This window comes from Neomonachus schauinslandi, chromosome 11 (genome assembly GCF_002201575.2).
Source record: "Neomonachus schauinslandi chromosome 11, ASM220157v2, whole genome shotgun sequence".
NCBI lineage: Eukaryota > Metazoa > Chordata > Mammalia > Carnivora > Phocidae > Neomonachus > Neomonachus schauinslandi.
In genome coordinates, this window is record NC_058413.1 from 11793487 (window position 1) to 11811252 (window position 17766).

The 17766-nt window shown below is 51.1% G+C and overlaps 1 protein-coding gene across 1 annotated transcript in view; it reads right to left on the reverse strand.

Moving 5' to 3' along the window:
• The window catches only part of DTX4 (deltex E3 ubiquitin ligase 4), a 32609-nt gene that overhangs the window by 3468 nt on the left and 11375 nt on the right, over positions 1–17766 (reverse strand). The window contains exons 3-8 of the mRNA XM_021684871.1: positions 13825–13886; positions 13318–13479; positions 11128–11189; positions 10023–10175; positions 6841–7002; positions 1971–2060 (exon numbers count right to left, since the gene is read on the reverse strand). Coding sequence (XP_021540546.1) covers positions 1971–2060; positions 6841–7002; positions 10023–10175; positions 11128–11189; positions 13318–13479; positions 13825–13886 — 691 coding nt within the window. The remainder of the gene's footprint in view (positions 1–1970; positions 2061–6840; positions 7003–10022; positions 10176–11127; positions 11190–13317; positions 13480–13824; positions 13887–17766) is intronic.

Below are 17766 nucleotides of genomic sequence, written 5' to 3' on the forward strand. Positions count from 1 at the left end.
CTTTAGGATATCTAACATGTGGGGCGCCTGGGTGACTCAGTCTGTTAAGACTGCATCTAGAGTAAAGCTCAGGTCTTGATCTCAGGGTTGTGAGTTCTAGCCCTGTGTTGGGCTCCACACTGGGCATGGAGCTTTACTTTACTTTTTTAATTTTTATTTTTTTTTATGGAGCCTACTTTAAAAAAAAAAGGATATTTAACCTGGTAGCAGGTGAAAGATGAAAGGATTTACTAGGTTGGGAGTGGCAGGATTAGAAAAGGAGTCAATTTAGCGGGCAGTTCACAGGGAAATGCCCCAAGTGGGGTGTCGTTCAGAGCAAGGGTCCACTAACGTGTCCAATCTGGGTCCCAGGGATCCTGGGTATGTCATTAACATGGCGAAGGAGGCATGGAAGAGGAGCAGCTCTTGGCAAGAGGATTCAAGTTTTAGCAGTAGGACTTCACAGTGGACATGTTTAGCCAGCAGTTGGGACAGTCGATCTGGGGCTCAGGTACCGATTTGGGGCTGTTCAGGGCAATCAGGTATCAGGACTAAGCCTGACTCCTAATCTGAGGACCTTGCACTGGGCACATCTTCACGATGTGGTTGATTTTCTCATTGTTCCAAACGATCTGCTTTCTCCTCTGTAAGAGGAGAACATATCCATACCCTTTGCCGTGGGACCCAAGGGGCCCCTTGTAGGCAGTTCACGACCCCATTGCTTGCATAGTGCCCAAGGCTGGTGAAATGTGAGTAGGAGCAACAAGCTTTCAGGGGCAACTCTAGTAGGATTGTACCATTCCACTTGGATTTTCTCTTGGTCCTCGGCCCAGTTCCATGGGAAGGGCATAGATCACAGAAGGGCTGCTCCTTCAAGCTGGATTCCAGGGCATGGAGCCCCATGGAGCAGACTGAGCTGACTCAAGCAGCAAACAAGCCACAGCCACTGGCATGCAAAGTGCATGAGAAATAAACATTTGTTGAAGTCGGCCTCTGAGACTGAGGTTGTTTTTTACACAGCATGACCTGGAGAAAGCTAGCTAAAATCCACCTCTTGGGGCACCTGGGTGGCTCAGTCGGTAAGTATCTGCCTTTGGCTCAGGTAGTGATCTCAGGGTCCTGAGATTGAGTCCTGCATCGGGCTCCCTGCTCGGCGGGGAGTCTGCTTCTTCCTTTCTCTCTGCCCCACCCCTCCCCCTGCTCATTCTCTCTCTCACTCTCTCTGTCTCAAATAAATAAAATAAAATCTTAAAAAATAAAATAAAATCCACCTCTCATCCAGCACTGCACCCTAGCACCCCACAAGGGGCACAACACCCCCTAGATCTATGGTTCTTATCCTTTTTGAGGTTAGGGAAGGTTTTGAAAATCCAATGATTTTCTGGCCTTTGCCACAGAAAAATGAACATAAAAACTTCATTCTAACTTTACAATTCATAGAACCACTGAAGCCTGACCATGAATCACTGGGAATCCAGAAACCCAGTGATTTTTTTCCCTCTGCCTTTTTGGGACAGTCAGAGAATACAAAAGTACATTATAAAAAAGTAACCTCCCCCACATTAAGATCCCTGCCACAAGGCAGTGCCTCTGAAGCTTTAATGTGCTATCAGATCACCTGGGATCTTGTTAAAATGAAGTAGGTTCTAAGGTTCTGCATTTCTACCAAGCTTCTAGGTGTGGCCCCCGGTACTGGTCCCAGGACCAGCTGCTAAGCAGCAAAGCCTGAGAGAAAGGATCCTAAAATAGATCAATTATTGCCAGTATTATCCAGGAGAAAAAAGAGCCGTACCCCCACCACCCTGCAAGAGAAAAAATTCTAATCTTATCTACCCTTACCTATGGCTGACTCAAATATGACCTTGTTACCATGTGCATCTAGAGTAAAAAGAGACCCCGCTCTTTTTAGCCTGTGCATGGCAGGAAGCAAAACTTGGGGCCCTGACACAGAAGTAAATCCTCCCCCACCCCACCCAGACGCCCGCTCTTACTTTTCTCCCTTTCTCGCTGTCCGGAAGGTAGCAGTGTCGTGGGAAGCCACGGGCGCTGAAACTCTTCCCAGGATTCGGGTGTTCTGGCCCCTGAAAGCAGAAAGAAAGACAGCGAAGGGCAGTGTTCAAAATATTTTTAACAAAGGGGTGCAGACCGTGACTAATTCAAATAATGATGACAATAATAAGGGTCGTAGTGTCTAGACAGAGAACAGATCCCAAAGCCATGACAGTAGCAGTTTCACCTGGGTTTGGGCCCAGAGCTGCCGCCTCCCAGAGGTGTTGGCTGGAGCCCTCTCTTGGGGTGTGGATACCCCGGCTGTTAAATAGGGAGAATATGAATGTTAAGTGCGCTTGGCCCCAGAGCATTGTAAGAACTCGGTAAATGTTCATCATCATCATCCAACAGCTATGCCGGCTCTTCTGTTTTACAAAAGAGGAAAACTCGCAGCCTAGAGAGGTTACTGGGCTTCTCCAATGGCTTTGCCAAAACTTAAGTCCAGGTTTCCTGGGGCACACTGAACGGTTTACCTCCAAACTACTCAGAATCACAAAAGTGCCTCTGAGCCAGGGGCCGTGTGATCACCTTCTTTATCCATTCATCCACTGGTGGACACTAGGTTTCTTCCCTCTCTTGGCTATTGTGAATAATGCGGCAGTGAACGTGGGGTGCACCAATACCCCAATTAGGCAAGCAGTCTCGGGCCGCTGGGTGGGAAAGAAACTGAAGCAGACTTCAGCCAGAGGCCAGGCTTGGTAATCAGGGTCCAGAATGTGTCCACAGGCCCCCTGAGCAGCTCATGAAAAGGGCGGGATTTTCTCCCAGTTACCACTGCACATACTTCCCCCAACCCGTCCCCGCCCACACACAAAGGTCTGCCTGTAATTTCTGAGCATCTCTGACCCGTGAGGGTCTGTGGAACCCCTTGAAAAATCCCTTCTAGATGAAACCAATAGAGTAATGATAATTCCATGCAGCTCCTGGCACAAGATCTCACACAAATGGTAAATGAGTTCTGGCTGAAAAAAACGAGTGAACGAGTGAATGAATGCATGAATGCCAAGATTGCCAGAAAACACAGACTTTTGAGGGGTTTTTTGCTTTTTTGTTTTATAATGGATGGTGGCTCCAAATTGATGTTAAAATCCTGTGATTTAAGAAAATTTTTAATAGCGCGGTAGATCATCTATCATTTGGCAAACTGAACAGCGTTGAGTGCGATATCAGCAAAGGGAAAGGTCCCTGTGGGCTGAGAGCCGCAACACCGTCTTCTTGGAGATGCTTGGAGATGCGGGACCTGACAGCCCTGAATTCTGCATTCATGCGAAATCACTCCACATTTGCAACACGCTCACGGCCACGGCTGTTTGTCGGCCAGGCTGCCCGACGGAAGGGCCGATTCCCACCACGGCTCTGCCCGCGCCTCGCCCGCCTGGGACGCGCCCGGGGTGCAGCCAACCCAGACGCCCGCCTGGCACCGAGCCAGCAGGGCTGCCTGCTCCCGGCCTGTCACTAAGCGGAACAGTCACAACTCTGCCTCCCTGGATCAGAGTTTCTCCTCCAGGGAATCATTCTCTGAAGGCGGAGCTCCTAGTTCTCGACTCCTCATGGGAGCCCAAGCCCGTGCAGTCTCTGGGAGTCTCTGGGGACAGGGACAGACGTGGCCCTCGTGTCCTGCTGCGGACGTTCAGGGTGGGTCTACGGAGCGGCTGTCCTGACCGCAGACAGAGGCATTTCCCTTGACACAGGCTTGGGGCCCCTCTACCCCCTAATGCCACCTCTCCGTTCTTCAGTCCCGGAGGCTGGGAAAAGAGCCTCCTGCAAAAGCGTTGCCCTGTCCCGATCCTCGCCCACTTCAGTCTGTTCTACTTGCCACCACGGGGCCGTCAGCTGTTTCTTCCGACTCCCATGTTGTCAGCCATGTCGCTACCATCCAAACTGGATGCCTCCAGTCATTGCAGAAGTCTCAGCGGCCCCTGCATCCAACCGTATCTCGCTCTCCCTTGTCCCCAGCGCCTCCCGCGTTCAGGCCCCATGACCCAGGGTGGTCTCCTAACTGGCCTATCGGGTCCTCACCCCTCATTCTTCTGCCCGGCAGACCTTCCTGAACCGCATTCCCAATGCACAACTTTCCATGATGCTAGTCTTGCCCAGCAGCCTCTCAGTGCTCCCCAGCCTGGCAGGGCAAGTCGTAGCCCCCCACATGTTGGCATCCTCCCATGGCCTGGCCGCGGTCCTCCTTCACCGCCTAGTCTTCTCCACCCTTTATGCGCCCTCCTCCCATCCCCCACCTTTGCAAGACATAAATCCCAAATTAAACTCTTCCAACACCCCCATTTCCTCCCCGCTACAACTCTGCTGTGTCTTCCCACTACAAATCTCTCCATTTCTTCATGGTTCTCCAAGCTCTACTACCGTGTGCCCTGCACCAGAAAGTCTCCTCCGACCCTCCCAGATAGACAGACATAAGCCCTCTTCCTCACCCTGAGAAGTAGCATACTCCAATAAGGCCACTGACCAGGCACTATAGCACCTCAGCACTGCACCGAATACCACAATGTGCACATACAAATGTCATCTCCTAGCCTTCCAAACCCTCTGCACAGGAGGTTCCCAGCTGTACAGATAAAGAAACCGAGCTCAGAAAGGTCAAGGGGTCGTCCAAAGTCCCAGCCAATAAGGAGTCAACCAGCAGTCAGAACCCAGGTCTGCCAGACTTTGGGGACCCTGTGTGGCCTCCCACAGGATTCATCAATGGTGCACACCGTGTTTTGCTCTATAGTTTTGTGATGTGTATTTATTTTTCCTGACTGGCTGGTTAAGTCCCTCAAGGAAGAACCATGTTTTTTATTCAGTTCTTTTCTTTTACAGACTATCACACACCCCTGTGTTATTTCTTCCATGTGACTTATCACTAGTTGGAAGTCCTTGGTTGTGCATCTGTCTGTGGTCTTCCTCATCCCCCTTGAGTGGGGACATGAGGGGAGCAAGGACTGTCCGTTTTGTTCACCATTGTTTCTCCAGCACCTAGAATGTGCCTGGCCCATAATCCATCTCCCAATATTTGTTAAATAAGAGACAGGGGCACCTGGGCGGCTCAGTCGGTTAAGCGTCTGCCTTCGGCTCAAGTCATGATCTCGGGGTGCTGGGATCGAGCCCTGTGTGGGGGCTCCCTGCTCAGCGGGAGGTCTGCTTCTCCCTTTCCCTCTACCCTTCCCCCTGCTCATGCTCTCTCTCTCTCTCTCAATCTCTCTCTCCCAAATAAATAAAGTCTTTAAAAAAAATAAGAAACAAAATGGAAGAAGGCAAGGAGGAGGGAGGAGGGAAGGATAAACTAATAAATATTTGCCCAATAAACGAATCCAGTAAGTACCCTAGATCATTTTGGAAAAGCTTCAATGTGTAATGGAAGGAACACATTTGTATTTACTGGCAGGAATACTGTTCAATTTGTTCCTTAGGACTGCCTTTCAAAGAATCAAAAGAGGAGAGAAATGCCCTTCCCCCAAATCAAAGCCAAGGAACATCTATCAAATATTAAATGCAAATGCCATTTGACAAAGAAACTCTACTTCTGGAAAATTATTCTACAGATACACTCACAGGCATACAAGGTTTTTCACTACGGCATTATTTGTTGTAGTAAAAGATTGGAAACAATCCATATGCCTGTCAAATGGAGACTGTTGAATATAAACTATGGTACATTTACATGATGGATTATCATCCAGACCTAAGAAGGAACAAGGAAGATATACTGACATGGGAAGATCTACAAACTCTATTGTTAATTGAAAAATGCAGGGCGCAGAACGGTGTGTCTAATGTGTCATGTTTTGGGTGCGCATGGGCGGGGCGGAAAGCATCTTCGCTGCGCAGGCAGAGAGAAAGCTGGGGGACACGTAAGAAAGTCAGAACAATGGCAGAAGGTCAGGGGCAGGGGCTGAGACCATGTAGATGGGAGAAAGGAAACTTTTCACAGTATAAAATTATCTTAGCCCTCTCGGGCTGCTGTAACCAAATGCCACAGGCAGGGCGGCTTAAACAACACAAGTGTGTTTAACACCGCTCCGGAGGCTGGGAAGTCTAGCGCCAGCAGATCCAGCGTCTAGTGGGCACCCCCTTCCTGGTTCACAGATCCTGTCTTCTCGCTGTGGCCTCGATGAGGCAAGGGGAGGGGGGGTCCCTGGAGGCTCTTCTACAAGGGCACCCATCCCGTTCGTGGCGGCTCCACCACATAACCTGTTCGGTTTCACGGGTTCCCAGCTGGACAGGAACTTGCACCTGGGGTCTCTCCCACCTCTAATCTACATGGTTTGTAGGCCAGACCTCAGATTTAGACTTTCAAGTTGATGCTGGAATGAGTTAAGACTTTGGGCACTATTGGAATAGAATGCATTTTGCACGAAAGGAAAGGAAGCTGATGGGATGCTGTAGACTGAAAGTCTGTGTCCCTCCGAAATTAATGGGTTGAAATCTAACCCCAAGGTGACGGTATTTGGAGGCGGGGCCTTGGCGGGGGTTTGGGGGTGATAAGGTGAACCCTCCTGAACGGGATCAGAAAGGAACCCTCCCTTATGAAAAAGACCCCAGAGAGCTCCCTGGCCCCTCCTGCCATGAGGACACAGCAAAAAGACATCTATGGACTAGGAGACAGGCCCTTAACCACACAGTGAATCTGTCAGCACCTTGACCTTGGACTTCCCAGCCTCCAGAACTGCGAGAAATAAATTCCTGTTGTTTAAAAGCCACCCAGTCTGTGGTATTTTGTTACAGCCGCCTGAACAGATTAAGACACACATATTTCCTGCCAACATGTAAACCTAAAAAAAAAAAAAACAAATAGCCAGTGGCTGAGAGTGAGCTCACCTGAATGCCAGGAGGGATGCTGTAGATGATCCGGATGGTTTTGCAGTCGGGGTGGCCAGGCAGGGAGTGAGGGATGAGGTGGTACTCCATCTTCCCCGGAGGCTGGGTGCCTGTCTTCACTCCATAAATGGTCTTACAGGTTGGACACTGCAGACTTCCATCCTGAGGGGACAAGGCCGGAACAGCCACATTGGGAATCAGTTTTGGTAACAACCTCCCCACCTAACGCTGGAAGGAAATGAAGATAAAGGGCCAGGGGAACGAAATGCACCCCAATAAGTAAATTCCACAACTCAGCTCCCTGCTAAGGGGCATGTAAGAGAGACCCCACCCTTGAAAGGGAGACCAGCTCACGGGGGCAGGTTAAATCATTATTTATCCGCTAAGTACCAAATGAGTGGGGCAGACAACAAAGTACCAGGGAGTAGCCATTGCCGAACTGCCAAGCATCACAACCCCTGAGGAGTTCACTAGAAATAAAGATGCCTGGACCCCACCCCAGGACACCGAGTTGGACTGGTTGGGGGTAGGGGGTTACCTACGGAACATAGCGGTTAAGAGTAAGAACTCTGAAGTCAAACCACCTGGATTTGATTCTCAGCTCTGCCATCTACCTGCTGTGTGACCTTGAGCAAATTAATTAACCTCTCTGAGTCTTGTTTTTGTTTTTGTTTATTTGTTTTTTCACAGAACAAGGAAAATAATAGTATCTATCTCACCGGGTTGTTGGAAGGATTAAGTTAGATAACCCACAGGAAGTCTTGCACACCATGAAGTGGTGTATCTAAATGTTATCCGTGCTCTTATCATCTCTGTGGCGAGTCTAATGTTCGTACAGTTTGCAAACCACTGCTCTGAAAAGACAAAGTGGGTGCCATGTGCCGGAGTAGATGAAGCTGACTTTTAAGAAAATGATCCCTGAAGAAGAGCTGTGAATTGGCTTTGAAGGAGGGAGGATAAGGTCTGCACATGCAGTGAAGGAGGGAATGAGTTGTTAGTTATAGCATTTTAAACCTTACAACAGAGTTTACATCTTGTTTCATTCAGGCCTCACCTGATAGTGGCTGAAAAGGAATATTAGCCTTATTATGACTATTAGTCTTAAAAATGAGTCCCTTTGACAGAGAGGAAGACTGAGGCACAGCACAGTTGAAGGCCAGGGCCCCAGCAGGTGTGTGTAAACACCCCAGCTCCGCACTGCACCTTGGGGGCTGTGCTGGGGGGCAGGGCCAGACTCCGGATGCAGAGATATAAGGGGCCCTGGCTTCACAGCGGGGCCCAGCGAGGCGTGAACTGCATGGGTGGGAGGAGCCTTGTTCCCAAGCTTTCCAGAAGAGAGTGGGTGAGAAGGAAGACCTGAGCAGGGAGCAGCGTGTGCAGAAAGGGCTATGGCATAACAGGGACCGGAGTGCTCCAGGACGTCTGCACCACCTCAGGGGGACAGAGAGCCTCTGTGGAGCTATCTGGGGACTTTTCAATGGAAGCTCTATGAATTTAAAAGAATCACTTGTATTCAGGGTGATGGAGAAGGTTCCTTCATGTGATCAATGGATAGGAACCCAAGGCTTGGGGTCAAGAGCCCACGGTCCCGCTCTCTGCTCTGGCCTTAACTTGCTTCATGACCTTGGGGGTGAATCACTTCATTTGTCTCTGGGCCCTTTTGTTCCCTCTTCTGTGCAAAGAAAATTTAAAATGCATGCTTCAAAGTATTAGTGCAAAAAGAATGAAGGACAGTGTCTTGAGACATATTTCTGAAGCACTATGGAAGTAAATACAGAGGTGCTAGATTATTCTTGAAAACAGACACCAAAAATGGAATGAATGTGCTAAAAACCCCTTTAAATCCAAAATAACCTCTTAAAACGCAAAATCCCAATGAAACCTTTTAACCTAGGGTCAGAAAAGTGAGCACCAGACCAGACAGGCATCATCCATCAGTGACTGAGCTTGAGCTCTCTGAGACGAGAAAGATCCCAAGGTCAGCACTATGGGAACTTAAATCACAGGACTATATAAAGATGAAGGGGAAAAAATTACAGTTATCATATCTAGGAGATATCAAATTGAATAATAATGGTAATAATACCCTGAAAGTAGGTGTTGTTTTATCTCCATTTCCAGATGGAAAATGAAATCTCAGAGAGATTGAAAATCTGGCCCAAGGTCATTCAGTTGCTAAGCCAGGGTTCCAGCTTGGGTCTGCTGCCTCTCTTGCCTCTACTTTTTCCCACAGCAAGAGAAGTCCATAGCACTCTCCGAAAGCCAGACTTTTTTGGGGGGGGGGGATGAATAAGCAGCTGGCGATACCAGGGAAATCTCAGACTCTGATGCCATCCAAGCTGGGTCTGGAGAAGCAAGTAGGATTTGAATTCATGGAGATAGGGGAGTGATGGTTATTCCCAGGACAGCAAAGAACTTGAGAAGAGTCAGTGGCTTTGTGAAAGCTCGGACAGTGTAAGGAGAGAGTTGTCATCTCAGGAGACTCCCAGATTCCTGGGAACCAGCCTCCTGGAGGAATACCACCCCACCATCAGTGATGGACAAGACAAGCACCACAAACAGGCCTCCCCTCCTCCAACAGGGAGGTTCAAAGGCCTACCAGGAATACTTTGGCAACAGTCCCTAATGCCTCTGAAGGGGCAATCGAGGGTGTTTTGAAATTGTCCAAAGAAAATGAACTGTAGGAGCGCCTGGGTGGCTCAGTCGGTTGGGCGTCTGCCTTCGGCTCAGGCCATGATCCCGGGTCCTGGGATCGAGCCCCACGTCGGGCTCCCTGCTCAGTGGGGAGCCTGCTTCTCCCTCTCCCTCTGCCTGCCTCTCTGCCTACTTGTGCTCTCTCTCTATCTCTCTGTCAAATAAATAAATAAAATCTTGAAAAAAAAAAAGAAAGAAAATGAATTGTAATGAAAATCACTAGCCCTGGAGAAGGACAAGTAATTAGAGAAGTCCATCTACACTGGTAGTAATGAACACCCCCACGGGCCCATTGTCATGGACCCCCCGCCAAAAAACCCCTCAGGGACTAGAAGTCTATACCTCTCAGACCATCCCACCCAGTGTAGAGACTGGGGGCAGTTGGCTAAGACAGGTTATCATTTTGTGGAGGCCTGATCCTGATCACCGGGGTGCAACCCCAACAGGGCCCAGCGTGGGAGGTGGGCGCCCCACGGGCCGGCGCTAACCTTGTTGCCATTGTTGTACATAGCGACCAGGCAGTAAATGTGGTAGATGTGGCCGCATCTGGACAGCTTGCCCACCAGGTCAGGCTTGACTGTTGGCTGCAGGCCCTTGTAGCCCGAGGGGGCCGTGAGGCGCTCCATGCAGATGGTGCAGTCCTGGGGGAGGGGGTACAGAGCAGAGAAGCTGTCAGCTCTCACCTGGCCCGGGAAGCCAGAGCATCTCCACTGTGACTCTTGCATGGTCAGAAGTCAGGCGAACTGTCCCTCCTACTCTTCTAGAAAACCCACAAACCAAGGTAGAGACAGATGTGCCTTTGGGAATCTAAATATAGCTTTACCTCACTTTACACAACGGAACAATTCTTAAAATAATTGCTGGTGGTGGTCCGTGCTTACCTGGGGCTCACGCCCAAAGCTGTAATCTCCTTCAGGGCTATGGGATGATGCACTGTCCTTTCCTGGTGTTCTCCAGTGACTTGGGGAGGAAATAGACTCTTGCCGATAGACCCTTTAAGCTGAACATTTGCATAGGAATTGCACCTCAAGTGTACCAGACGGGCTGCTACTTAAATAAGTCTATAAGAGGATTTCTCAACCTTGGTGCTACTTGCATTTGGGGTTGGAGAATTCTTCGCTGAGGGGGCTGTCCTGGGCACGGGTGGGTGTTTGGCATCCTTGGCCTGTGCCCACAAGCATTCCCTCTCCCCTCCAGACATGCAAAATCCCTCTGGCTGAGAACCACCGATCTACAACAAACCCATTGACTCTGGTTTCTCTTCAGATCGCATAAATCTTTCGCCTTTTACATCAAACCCATTGAAAAGTCAGTTCATGATATAATAATGTAGCTTATCCTACTGTTGGTCTTAAATTCAGACTGTTAATGGAAAGGTAGCTTAGAATCAATCAGCCCTTTGCTGAACGGGGTGGGTGGGGGGGTCAGGGGGTGTCTGCAGCTCCGGACCACCAACCTCGGAGCCCTGTGTCAGCTCTGACCAGCTCTGTACCAGTCAGGACACAGAAAGCTGCTCCCACTGCATCCTGCAGAAAAATCCGGCAGGGGAAATGCTGGGGGGTGCAAGCCCTGACCTGCTCCCCCTGCGCTCACCTCATCTGGCGGGTGCCGGACTTTCTGCAGATACTTCTTCAACACTTCTTCAGGGGTTTTACCTGTTGGGGGACAGGATGGTTGGTGGGCCACCAAGACAGAGATAAGGGATCAAACAGCCTTGTCAAGCGGGGCATGCCAGAGAGGGGAGTTATCAGCCAGGCTCCAAGCAGGAAAGGGGAGGCATTCATTCTGCAATCAGATTTTAGACTCTGAAAGGGAATCAGCAGATGGAGGAGGAGGTGGGAGGTGTTCGTGCCCATCTTTACCTCCTGCAGTCTTCTCCCTGACAAACGCCCCCTCCCCACCCCGTACCTATTTTCAACAAACCCGCTTTTTGCCTGAGATAGGCTGAGTGGGTTTCTCTTCCATATAATCAGAGCCTGGGCAATGCCTAAAGCATGTGGTGAGGCGACAGCTGGAGGAACTGTGTAAACTGTTACACGTTAAAAAAAAAAACAACAAAAAAACCCCATGAGGTAGGCTTATCGCTTTCCTTTTACATCGTGCTAAGTACTGTCTCGATCTATAATGTGGTGTCGGGATGATGTTATTTCCCTGGGAAAGCAGGAAGCGGTGCCCACAGCTTCGGGATGCTGTTTGTCGGCTGAACCTCCTTCAGGGCCTCCTTCCCGCCTGTGCGCAATCCGGCCACTAAGGGGTCAGAATCTATGCCTACACACTCGCCCCGAAGGACCCCGCCTCAGCTCTGCGGCTGCTCTTTCTGGCTGCTGGTACTGGTTGTTAAATGTTTTGACCATCACCCCAAGCCCCCACCCTGCAACCACGTTTTGAAGTTCCAGTGGGATCGCACCTACATGGTAACTTGGCCCAGGGCCTGGCAAGTAACAGGCTCTCAATTAATTCTTAGACACAGGACCATGGCAAGGAAGGGCCTGCCTCCCGGCTCTTGTCTCTGCTGCTAGCAGAGACAGCCCTGCAGTGGGGAAGCAGCTCGCCAGGCTGCTGTGATTCTGGAGTTTCTTTGGGGACGGGCCCCGGAGGCAGCAGCCCCAGTCTGAAGGCAGGAGGCAGGATGACTCGGCCAAAAAAGGGTCAGTGCCTCCCTGGGCATCTACGTCTCTTAGCCGCTCTGAGCTTCCGTTTTCTCACCTATAAAATGGGGAAGAGCAACAGCTCTTGCTCAGAGGGTTGCTTTGACAATTCAGAGAGCGGATGGACGCACAGTCCTTTAGAGCTGTTCCAGCTAAGGGTCCAACGCGAGCTATTAATAATCACAGGAAGAGCGCGAAAGTGTGAAATCCCATCATTTCCCATCAGATGATGAACAAGGCAATCGAGTTCATTTAAGCAGAGAACTTTTGATGGAGCAGGAAAGTAGGGCAAGGGTTTGAAGAGGCGGATCATGCAACCACCAAGAGCCGGGAGGCAGGCCCTTCCTTCCCACTGTCCTGCTTCTAAGAATTAAGCTTCTTTTAATTGAGAGCCTGTTACTTGCCAGGCCCTGGGCCAACTTACCATGTAGGTGCGATCCCACTGGAACTTCAAAACGTGGTTGCAGGGTGGGGGCTTGGGGTGATGGTCAAAACATTTAACAACCAGCACCAGCAGCCAGAAAGAGCAGCCGCAGAGCTGAGGCGGGGTCCTTCGGGGCGAGTGTGTAGGCACAGATTCTGACCCCTTAGTGGCCGGATTGCACACAGGCGGGAAGGAGGCCCTGAAGGAAGGTTCGCATGGCCAGAGTCTAGGGGCTCTAGAGGGACACAGGACAGTGGTTACTCCCTAGCTGCCATGGATGCATTCTGGGGCACCCCTGCCCTATACTGGCTGTGAGCATTTTCACCCCATCGGAAAGGTCTGAAAACAGACTCTCTGCGGTCACACGACTTGCAAGTGGCAAAGTTGGGGTTTGAACCCAGTCTGTTTGGGTTCCAGTGCCACGGCGATCTTCCTCTGTATTGTATTTTATTTGCGTCACACTTCGTGGTTTTATGTTTCTATATTTCTGTGCTGCATTTTTATCCTTCTTAAAAGCGTCTCCATCTGATTCAGACACAATCCACTTTGGTACCATCATCGGAACCGGTACTAGCTGGGCCCACTTAGCAGAGGCAGAAATGAAGGCACACAGGGTGAAGCCATGGGTATGACCTTTAGTGATGATGGCCGAGCCAAGGCTGGGGCCCAAACCTTTGACTCCTGTACCCCTCAAGATAAGGAGGCCAATACCTTTCTTGGCTTGTTTTTTGGTAGTCTTGCGGCTCGTGTTGGAAACCCCTGGGATGGATTTGATTTCGCTCTTGCTGACCGGGGGTGGGTGGAGGACCAGCTTTGGGGGCCTGGTGAGACACACAGGCAGCCCCGCGGCGCTCATGAGAATCCCAGTGATTCCTGGAAGGGCAGGGCATGAAGAAGGACTGCAGAGTTAGCTCCCAACATCCCATAAACTCCCCTCCCCATAAACCTACTCTCCTGCTTCCTAGCAGAGTTCTCGGAACTCGCTTATTCTCTACCTCCCCTTCCTCGTAGCTTTCCCCAGAAATATATGCATTCACTCACCTTCAACAGCATGCTTTGCTTTTAACAATCAGTTCTCCCCACACTCTTCCTGCCCTTCCAGCCCTACTCCTAAAATCCTCATTCACTTTAATTCTTTCTCTTTTATAAATTGCTCACTACCGACCTTACTGCTTCCTTTTTCTGCCCCGAGCAAGGGCAGCCCAGGGTCTCTCTTACCTGCCAAGGCAGGATTCACAGGACTGGACCCATTTAGGTTCTTCACTGGCACGGTGGGGACCCTGTGGAAGGCAAGAACAGGTACGTTATGGTTTTGACAAGCGGGACAAAATGGGTCAGTGTTGGAAACCCCAAAATTCACCCACTGAGGGGTTCCCCTTTTATACAGAAACTACGTATCCCTACTAAAGTCAGAGTCAGTTCTTAGCACCACAACCAGAAGGGTTCCCTTTATTTATTTTTAAAGATTTTATTGATTTATTTTGGGGGGAGGGGCAGAGGGAGAGGCAGACAGAGAATCTCAAGCAGACTCCTAGCTGAGTGTGGTGTCCGATGTGGGACTCGATCCCAGGACCCTGAGATCATGACCTGAGCCGAGATCAAGAATCGGATGCTCATCCGACTGAGCCACCCTGGCATCCCTAGAAGCGTTACCTTTAAAATCTAAGACCAGGTCACCCTTCCACTCAGAACCCCAAAACTCAGAATGGCTCCTCAGTTCACCCAAGGTCCCAGCAATGCCCACACAGCCCTGTGTGACCTGCCAACGCCCTCCACTCTCAAGCCCTCACCTCCCTGGTCTCTCCATATATCGCTCACCATCTCCTTCGGCTCCAGCTGTTCTTCCCAAATGCCAGCCATGCCCCTTCCTCGGAGCCTTTGCATACACTGTTCCCTCTGCCTGAAAGGCTCTACCACCAGAGAGCTGCTCAGCCTCCTCCTACGGATCCTCCGGTCGTGGCTGACCTTTTCGTGAGGTTCCTAAGACCATCTCATTTAATACTATAACTCATCCCTCTCATCCCACCTCAATCCCTCTTACCTCGCGCTATTTTTTTTTTCATGGAACTTAGGATTTTTTAAAAATAAGTTGTTGCTTTATTACCTTCCCTTCCAGAATCAGAGGCTCTGTAAGGGCAAATATCTTTGTTTCATTCAGAGCCTGACACTAGCAGGCATTCAGTGAGTATTGGTTGACAGAACAATAAATAAAGAAGCAAGTTCAAACCTGGGTGTACATAAGAGTCACCGAAGAAGCTTTTAAAAAGACAGAGCCCCCAGTGTCAATCAGAATTCCCACCAGGGGGAGGGGGGCAAGAACCTGCATTTCCACCAGCTTCTGCTGAGAGGATGCAGCCCAGCATTGGGAAACCACTGTTCCAATAGCTGTCACCCCTCCTTTTCCCTGAGAAATCTAAATATCAGGCAAAGCCTCCTCCTCTTTCTGTCGTTCTCCCCAGAAACCCGAGCCAGGCTGGAGAGGAGTCCGCACAGCTGCCTGGGAAAAGCAAGCCCTCCCACGATGCCGAAGAGAAAAATAGAGGACACGTGGGGCTGGGTCTTGCGCCATCTCCCCGCCCCACCCCCCACCACCACCCAGGCTTCTACAGCTGGGCTCGGAGGGGAAGTGGGCTTGGAGACACATGGACTGGGTCACAGATGACTCCAGGAGCCAACAGTTCTGCTGTGGGGGCAGGGCTGTGCAGGGAAAACAGGAGGGGGAAGGGCATGTTCTGTTGTGTCTTTATATTGTTTATTATTTGTTTATTTGCCCATTCCTATTGAGCCCTACTCCGTTTGGGACGGTCCGTTAGAGCCTGGGGACACAGCAGTGGACAAGACAGCCGGTGACCCTCCCTCTATGTGTGGTCATGGCGAAGAGGCATAGGACCCACCTGGTCCCACGCACAGTCGTAACAGCTCACGGTGTATAAATCCATCTCAGACTTCCAACAACCGACGCAAGAGGGGCTATTATCCTCAACCTCGTTTTAATAGGCAAGGAGGTTGTGGCACAGAGAGGTTAAGCAAATTTGATGGAGGCCACACAGCTAAGGATTCCCACCCAGGAAGTCTGGCCACGGAGCCCACTGTGGTAGCCACGCGCACCGGGCTGCATTCTTGTGTCCGTGTGAACCTGCTATCACCCCACGTTACAGACAGAGAACATGGGAGCGCAGAGAGAGTATGGAATAAACCCACGACTAAGACAGAGGAGTTGGCATGGGGCTGAGCAGGGGCTCTGTCTGTCCCCCACAAGCCCGCAGGGATGGGTGCTTCCCTGGCTGAATCTTTGGCGGGGGCGGCGGGGGGGTGCTGTCCCTTCCCGGGATGTTGACATGTGCGCTGGGGCTGTAAGGATGTGAAAGAACAAATGTGGGAGTGTTTGTGTCTCAACAGGCCACCACAGGCTACTTTCCCCCCAGGATAAATCAAATCCGCATGGGGGGAGGGGAAGGCTGCATTGAACACAAAGGAAAGTCAGCCAAGGAAAGAGGCCCAGCCTTGCTTCTGGACTCCGTGGCCTGCCCCACAGGGCCAGGCATGGTAGGGTGGATGGGAGTCAGGAAAACCAGGTTCGAGTCCCAACCCTGCCAGTTAACTCCTCACGACCTCCCTCAAATTTTTTCCGAGCCTCAATCTCCTTACCTGTGAACCTGTGAGGGTCTGGAGTTAGCAGATGCCAGGGGGACTTCCTGAAGATTCCCTACCTTAGTGCTTAAGAGCAAGGCAGCTGCCTGAGCCCTGGGTCTCCCACCCGAGCTGACTGGGCTCCCCACAGCTGGTCTGGGGACCCGCGTGAAGGGTCTATTCCCCGGCTCCCCACCAGGGGGCAGCGCTCGCAGTCCAGCCCCGCACCTGCCTTGCCCCTAGCAGCTCCAAGGCGGCCCCCCACCCCAGCTGATAAGTAGCTGTGATCTGGGTGACAAAAGCCACCTTTGTTCCCACAAACTGGACTGGCAGGTTTCCACACCCAATCTGGTTAACCAGGAAAGAGTCCAATCCCCAGAGCACACCCTGGGCAGCCCAAGAACCCGGGGAGGGGGCCAGGCCTGAAGAGAGGGAGGGTCTGCATGAGGACCCTGGACTCCGGGAAATACTGTGGGAGAGGCGGTGTCCCTGTCTTTCCAGGAAAGGGACAACGTGTCGGTAGGCTCTGGATGGCGGCAGCAAACTGGTGGAGGGGGCTATTTGCTTACGGAATGCGGAAGGGCACTGTGGAGGGCCAGCTTGGCCCGGCTTTGTGCCTTTGGCGGAGCCACACAGCCTCCCTGCACTTCGCTGACCACATCCGAGTCACCACATCCATAAACAGGACACCTCCATCTCTGTCCCCGGGGTCCCTGAGAGGATTTAGGTCAAATAATCTGTAAACAGGCAAGCTCTATGCAAATTGGGTGGTTGTTTACATTTTTGTTTCCCAACTATAAGAGGAAGTTGAGCTCGATAAAGCCTTTTCCTGCTGTAATAGTCCAATTTTCTCAGATTCTTGAGGACATCGAGCGTACAGTGTAAGGTTGAGAGGGGGAAAATGCTTAGGATTGTTGAGTTGGCCTTACCTGATCAGCTCCTCCCCCACGGTGGTGACGGGTTAAAATGGAAACCAGGGAGGTGGCCCATGTCGTCCCCACCGGTGGCACCCTGCGGGCGCCCCAGCTGTCATGCCTGAGCCCTCCTTCCAGAAATCGGCAACACAATGACTGGCATGCGGCTCACATCCTCCCGGCAACTCGGCTCAGCCAAAGCTGTCTGGCCTAACCATCAGAAGACTCCCTCCCCCATGCCGCCGGGCTGTTCTCAGTTTCCATTTCTGTCCCTCAAGCACAGAACTAAGAAAAGAGAAGAGCTGGCAAGGTGGCAGAAGGAGGGGGCCGACAGCAGGAGAAAAGCTCTGCAGATACCATGGTGAGAAGGAGTGGGGGTTTTCTGGGGAGTTGTGAGCCGACCCAGGAATCCTCAGGCCGGACAACGGTCTTGTCTCTCCAGCAACCGAAGTCTCGCCAGAGATAGAGAAGCCTCAGTTCTGGAGGAGAGGGCCAGAGGGGCCATTCCTGCCCCCCACTCCGCAGCCCCCCTCTCATCTCTTTAGAAACCCCCTGCTTGTGTCTCTGAATAATTCACAGGGTCTTTTGTTCCCCGCAAACCCTTCTCCTCAGCCCA